This window comes from Simochromis diagramma, unplaced genomic scaffold, assembly GCF_900408965.1.
Source record: "Simochromis diagramma unplaced genomic scaffold, fSimDia1.1 OVJJ01000107.1, whole genome shotgun sequence".
Taxonomy (NCBI): domain Eukaryota; kingdom Metazoa; phylum Chordata; class Actinopteri; order Cichliformes; family Cichlidae; genus Simochromis; species Simochromis diagramma.
Genome location: NW_024387209.1, coordinates 6,032,171 through 6,039,592, shown reverse-complemented (window position 1 = coordinate 6,039,592; position 7,422 = coordinate 6,032,171). Strand labels below are relative to the sequence as shown.

General features: G+C 41.0%; 1 protein-coding gene across 1 annotated transcript; it reads left to right on the top strand.

The window, feature by feature from the left end:
• Positions 1-3,769: 3,769 nt before the first annotated feature.
• Positions 3,770-5,113, top strand: LOC120746071 (leukocyte cell-derived chemotaxin-2-like). Its single transcript, XM_040051299.1, has 4 exons — positions 3,770-3,896; positions 4,288-4,399; positions 4,486-4,637; positions 4,725-5,113. Exons 1-4 carry the CDS (start codon positions 3,872-3,874, stop codon positions 4,982-4,984), a joined length of 549 nt encoding a protein of 182 aa, XP_039907233.1. The 5' UTR covers positions 3,770-3,871; the 3' UTR covers positions 4,985-5,113.
• Positions 5,114-7,422: the final 2,309 nt, after the last annotated feature.

Here is a 7,422-nt window from a genome sequence, read left to right as displayed (position 1 = left end):
GCCTGTGCAATATCTCAGTCTGCCCCCCCGGCTCTGTCTATCTTTTCTTTCCAGTCCCCCGGTCCTCTCAGTTCTGATTGTAAATACTTAAATAAATAAATAAACAATCCTGATAAAAAACTTCTAAATATGACAATCAAGTGGTCCAGTATAGCAAAAGAACACTTAGGAAAATAAATATTAGACAATAATTCTGTTTGCTACAGCGCTGTAAAGGACAGGCAAAGAAACCCCAAACATAAATAAATAAATAAATAAATATTTGTGATTGGCTGTCCAATGGGGAGAGGCCAAGGTTTAGCCTCAGCACTCCCTGATTTGTTCTCTTCATAGTCCTTCCTCATGGCAAAGACAAAGATTTAATTTCAGTGTGAGCTCATCTGAGATTGTCAGAAAGAATCAACAGGAAGAACATTTTAATGACCTTTTACAGATTAACTGAACATGAACATTTGCCAGTGCTCAGACACCTGGTTAAACTTAGGTCTAACCCTGAACTAAGTTTTTTGGCACAAAAAAAGCAGGTCAGAGTAGATTCAATCAATTCTGAGTATTTTCAGTATTACTTATCATCCTGGTGCACTTTATCATAAGTCAGAGTCCATCACTGTAATCATGTTTTATAGTGGAAACCAGTGCTATTTTGATGTTAGCACATTTCCCCGTGTCAGACTTTACACAGTGCTCTGTCGGTGTCTGAATAATGAACTGTTTCTTTGCCTGTGTTGTCTTTGGGGAGTTGGACAAACCCAAGTACTGCATCGAGCTGTTGTCTCACACAGTGTGCCTGGTGAGAGTTTGGAGGGGCACGGTGGTTGGCTACACCAATAGCCTGCAGGGCTTCAAGCTGAAGGTGAGCACCACCCCTATGTGTGAAGAGTAAACTTTGCAGAGGACATTGCGGCAAACAAATCTCAAAAATCTTTTATATAATCAGATTTTATAACTTAGAACATCAGACACAACAGAATGCTTGTACAGTGTTTGTATTAGATGTTCTGAGTAGAAACTTTAGATGACCATTTTTGCCATTCCTGCCTGCCATCAAACTCTACTTTAATATGCTGGAGTCCAGCCTTGCCAAGATGCTCAAGATGAGCACCATGGTTCAGGGTCTGGGTCTTCAAAATGACCCTGAATGTCCAGACCATCAGGATCACTTACACTAAGTAACGGTCATTCTGTTGATGAAGAATCAAACTGTAGTGATAAAATATTGTGGATTAACTTCTGATCTGTGAAAGTTTTAATTGCTCTTTAGTTTTTAATTTTGGTTTTAATTATATATCCAAAAGCAGCATAAAGAGTAATGTTTTCTTTTCTTTTTATTGAACAGACACTGCTGAGATAAAGCAGCAAAGATGCAGTTCTTATGCTTCAGCAGAGCTATCAGACCCTTCAGGTGTCCAAAAGACACACAAAAAACTGACCCTCAGACCTTCCCTGACCGTTGTTCTTTCACTCTGTTTTTAAACATGTTTCCAGTGTGTCTTGTTTCGCGACATGTCTACCTGAACCTGCTAAAAGTAGTAATAATTAACCGTGCCCAGATGTAACTATTAGCTTTCAAGGACATCCAAACAAGCGTTTATGGAACCCCTCTGTGTCAACATCCGAGTGTTACAACAGAAGAGAGAACACCATCAAGTGTATACAAATATTTAGGCATAATAATAAATTCAACTTATATCAAAAACACAAAAAGGTTATGAATAGAGTAAAATTATTTAGCTTGGCAGTATTATTAACAATTTCACTAATGAGGACTCAGATCTCAGTGCTTTGATTCTCTTTCCTAGGTTCATCTGATCAAGTCAAGTCAAGTCAAGTTGGCTTTATTGTCACTTCAACTATATACAGTTAGTACACAGTGAAGCGAAACAACGTTCCTCCAGGACCAAGGTGCTACATGCAACATAAATTTACAACATAAATTAACAGAAAAACATTAAACTAGCTAACTAAGAGGCCTAGTTAGCTGGCTAGCAGAGACAAGACAGACTGACCTAACATAAATTACAACATAAATTAACAAAAACTAACTATCTAACTATCTAAGGAAGACTTTTTTTTTTTTTTATACAGACAGCAGACAACAAAGTGCACGTGCAAATGTGCAAACAAGAGCAGCAAAGTGACAGTGTGACAAAAAAAACCACAATGTAACATAATAATAATAATAATAAGGTTTTGTGATGATGAGTTGAGGTAGTGGAGGAACAGTAAACATTCCTTAGTGTAGCAGCAAAAATTAGGAAGTAAAGAAGTTAGTGCAAAAAGACCAGTAATAATATTGTGCAAAAGAGCATTTACAGGTTGGTGTGTACGATAGTTACATCAGCAGATGAATAGAAAGCGTGTGTGTGTGTGTGTGTGTGTGTTCCTGTGTTTGTGTTTATGTTGGGCGGGGGGGCGCATCTCATTTGCATTATAATTATAAAATTCTACCTAATACAGCTAATTATAGTGAGGAAACATGATTCGACTTGCAGATAATTTTTACTCCTGAATAAAATATCTACATCTGCCCAAAAATTTTCAGATAAAATTTTGGCCAGTCTTTAATTATCAGGTAGCAAAACCTGAAATAATAAACCCACAGAATGAGGAACTTCTTTCTGCAAATCTTTAAAACCTATTTTTGGGTAATCAAATATAATCTGAAGTAGCTTATTTTTTTAACTCATTGCGTATTTTGGGTACTGTGCTAATGTGCTTTAAATTGGAGATTATGTATCGGAATTTCAGGAGCAGGACCACGCCTCCAAACACGCTCCTTCCGGCTGTCATCTATATAGGTTCCCCTAGTTCTGCAAGCTGATCATTCTTGTTTACGTGCCCCACCTCCCCTCCCTCCTTCTTCTCCAGTCTTCAACTTCTTCACTTCTATTTCGTACATGGGGATCTGCCCGGCCCGGGAGCCGCTGCCAGTCCCCTTTGAGGCCTTCCCCAAACCACAGCTCAATTCATGTCAAAGCATTCACCTTTACCTACTAAAACACTGTCAAACTTAAAATGAGGACGTGGGCCCAACTAGTGACGTATGAGTTTTTATAACTGATTTTAATATTTGATGTTTAATATGTAATGGGAATGTTTTCTTTTGTTCGGTACCTCTCTCAAACTCAAAAAGCAGAGAAGAGTATCCCGGTATCAAACACTCTTATCATTAAATGATTCTTAGATGCTTAGATGATTCTCAGTGTTCACTTTTTCTTTATTGTCGATAAATATTTTCAGTTTGCAGTGACTGCAGTAGGAAGTTAGCTTGTGTGGCTAAATCTGTCATATTTACATAAAGAACTTAAGTGCTGTTGTTAATTAATATGTTCTACTCCTTTTGAACTTAATACGAAATAAAGAATATATAATGTATTTTATAATAAAAGAAAAAAAGAATTTACAATCTTAAAATGAATCTGATAAAAAATTTGCTTAAAAGACTGATAGACTCATCAGAACATAAGAAATGTGTATGAGACTGCAAACTTTGTATCAATCCGATACAGAGTAAATACAGGGCCTGTATTGCCGACACCATTACTGATACTAATACTTTTAGCTTACATATTTAACTTTTGAAGTTCTTTACCACAGCTAAAGCCATAGAGTTAGATTTAGTCTCTTGTTTGGATTGCAGAGACCTGGACCCTAATAAAGACTCAGATTTGTAAATACTGGGATTACTTGCGTAACCAAGTGATGCAACACAAGCACAAACAGACTCAAGAGTTTCATCATCAACATTTGAATAATCAAAACTCCAGAATGTGTTTGTTTTCAGCTGCTGACACATTCAAACTGCAGGCTATATATGCTGTGAGAGTAACAGCAGAAACTCAGTATCTGGATCAAAGCTGAAGGTCTAAAGATGAGACGCATCCTAGTTTTACTGGGTGAGGAAATCCCAACAGCGATTTAGCCGTTTACATGTTAAACCTGTTAGAGGTCAATATTTCTGAATGTTTCGGTGGTTTTATGCATTCAATTTGTTCCTACCAACAACATATAACGTATAAAAATTCACTGCGAATGACAAGAGATCAGAAGAAAAAATGAACTTAAAACACAACTTTCGTCAGTAAAAACATAAACTTACATTTGGGCTTGTGTCTGTTTACCTGAATGCACATTTAATTAACATATTTATAAACTGTTTAAGTAAAACTTTAACCAGTCAGCTAATAAAATTGTTTTTAGATGACCAAATTTAGTTTATTATTAAGATTTATAATAAAACATTAAGGTTGCATCTATGAAAGTCTGAGTATTTCTGTGTATCTCCAGCTGTGGTGTGGATGTGTGATGCTGTTAAGTTCGGTCAGCTCTGCAGTGACAATGTATGCAACACCCAGAGGACATCAGACAGCTGGGGAGAGGGACACTACGGAGCCTCGCGGTAAGCTGTGAACACATTTTTGTTTTTAATGCAAGGCTGGATGATGTGAAGCAGCTGCTCACAGTTGGATGTCTGCTGGATTTCAGGGGTGGGAGACTTCACAAAGGTGTGGACATCGAGTGCAGTGACGGCTCAGATGTCTTAGCCCCGTTTGATGTGACAATCAAAGGGAGCCTGATTGTCTATAATGACCCCAATAAGAAAGCTATCGACGAGGGCATCAACCTCTCAGGAGAAGGTCAGCCCACCGCCCATCTTGTTACTGATTGTGTTATTGATCCTGGTTTTGATTTAATGACTGAGTGGTTGTGTTTGTGTCCTGCAGGTCTTTGTTTCAAACTTTTCTATGTGAAGCCAATCAAAACCTCAGGAACGGTGGACAAGGGTGAGAAGATTGGCACAATGCTGCCCATGCAGAGCGTTTACCAAGGGATCACCTCGCACATCCACGTCCAGATGTGTAACAGAAGTGAAGACCCCACAGAGTATTTCTCTGACTTATGTCAGACTCGTGTCCCTTCTGAAGAAACTGAATTAATACCAGGACGATTCTGGTGGTTTGATTTGCCACACTATTACGCCTAAGAAAGAAGCTTTTACTTATTCTTTTCTTAACTGTGTCTGTTTTATATAAAATGGCCTGCACAGCTTTAACCCTTTTGAAAATGGAGCATTTATTCAGGCTTTTGACAATTAAAAAAAGTGAAATATTAATTTGCTTTTGACTTTGACTTTAGAGCTTTTATTGTCATTGTGCTGTTTCTTGCACAGCGAAATTGGGTAGCTGGAACACAAAGGTGAAAAAGCAAGGGAAACAATATACAATGAGGAAAATAAGCAATATATATATATATATATATATATGTGTGTATACACATATGTGAGTAAATTATATACATGGTGTATGCATAGAAACATTGAAACAGAAACATTGTGGGGCTGTATACAAGTCCAGTTATATAATATAATAAATAAATAAGGCTATGGTCATTTAGGATGGTAATTCCACTCAGACCAAAAATATTGCTTATGGGCTAAAAATATTGCACAGAACAAGGAAAGACTGAGATATTGCACATGAGAGGGCAGCAACATAGTTGATCAATAGTAGCGCCGGCGTGGTTGTATGGGAGATGTTTGTTCACACTTGCATTAAGAGTTCTGACAGACCACATGAAGAAGCTGTTTTTCAGTCTATTGGTTTTGCACCTGATGGATCTGAACCTTTTTCCAGAGGGCAGGATGCTGTTAGGTGGTGGTTAGGATGGAGGTAGTCTTTTACAATTGCCCTGGCTCTGGAGAGACATCTCAAGCTGGCACGGTCGAGATGTCCAGGGAGACCGTTCACAACCTTGACTGATTGTGAACGGTCTGTGAGAAAGTTTTTGATCCATGCACATGTGGCGGGGGGGGGAGTCCAAGTTTACCACCTTGGCTATAAGAAGGCCTGGGATGATGGTATTGAAGGCCGAGCTGAAGTCAACGAAGAGCATCCTTACTGATGTTCCAGGATTCTCCAGGTGATGCAGAGCAGAGTGGAGGGCAGTGGAAACTGCATCCTCAGTGGACCTGTTTGCCTTATAGGCAAACTGGTGGGGGTCGAAGCTGGGTGGGAGGCAGTCCTTTATGTGCTTTAGGACCAGCTTCTCGAAGCACTTTGCAACCACTGGAGTCAGAGTGATGAGTCTGTAGTCACTGAGGCTACTGATGGTGGTGGACTTGGGGACTGGGACTATTGTTGCTGATTTCAGGCAGTGAGGGACAGTGGCATGTGACAGGGAGAGGTTGAATAATGGTGAACACAGGAGCCAGCTGGACAGCCCAGGCTTTGAGCATTCTCCCAGATATTCCGTCAGGGCCAGCAGCTTTCCTCTGATTTACTGCTCTTTACACATTGCGAACCTGGTGTTCTTGGAGACTAAAGGTGTGAGGGCTGTGCTCAGAGGAGGCTGTGGGCAGGGCGGTGTGCATGGTGGGGGTGTCTGCAGTTTTCTCAAAGCGGGCAAAGAAGTGGTTAAGTTCCTCTGCTAATGAGATGTCTATATTATCTGTATTTGTCCCTGTAAACATCCACGGCAGACCCAGTGGCATTTTGATGCTTTTTATTAATGCTTTGACGGTTGCTGTCCACAATACTCACAGAGCTGCAGCTCTCCCGCTGCCCGCTCAACATTATCACAACAACCACGCCAACCACAGGACCCAGTACAATATGTAATTCGGCGGGGTGTGATTGCGGATGCTGTGCAGGTGCGTCCGCCTCCTCTGCACGGCACCGCAGGCCACGCCCCGCCACAGTCCCTTTGCCTTGTGATGTGTTTCAGGCCCTCCCATACCTTTCTGGAGTTGTTATCAGAGAGGTGATCCAATAGCTTGTTCGAGAAGTCCAGTTTTGCTGCTCTGATGCCTTTTTTAAGGTCTGCTCTTGCTCTGCTGTACATATCCTGGTCCCCAGATTTGTATACAGAGTTGTGTGCCTTTAACAATGCCTCAACCTAACTTGTTATCCAGGGTTTACAGTTGGGGTAGACCCGGACACGCTTTTCCATGGTGACAGTGTCCATGCAGTGCGTGATGTAACCTAGCACTGCGGTTGTGTGAGTCTCTAGGTCAGGGGTCCCCAACTCCAGGCCTCGAGGGCTGGTGTCCTGCAGTTTTTAGATTTCACCCTGGGTCAACACACCAGAATCAAATGATTAGTTCATTACCAGGCCTCTGGAGAACTGCAAGACATGTTGAGGAGGTAATTTAGCCATTTGAATCAGCTGTGTTGGATCACGGACACATCTAAAAACTGCAGGACACCGGCCCTTGAGGCCTGGAGTTGGGGACCCCTGCTCTAGGTCATCATGCTCGAAGACACTCCACTCTGTGAGGGCAAAACACTCCTGCAACTGAGCGAGAGCTTCCTCAGAAAAGGTGCTAATGGTTCTGATGATGGGCTTTGTCCTTTTCCTGAGTGGTGTGTATGCCGGGACAACGAGCAGAGAGAGGTGGTTGGACATACTCAGGTGGGGGAGGGG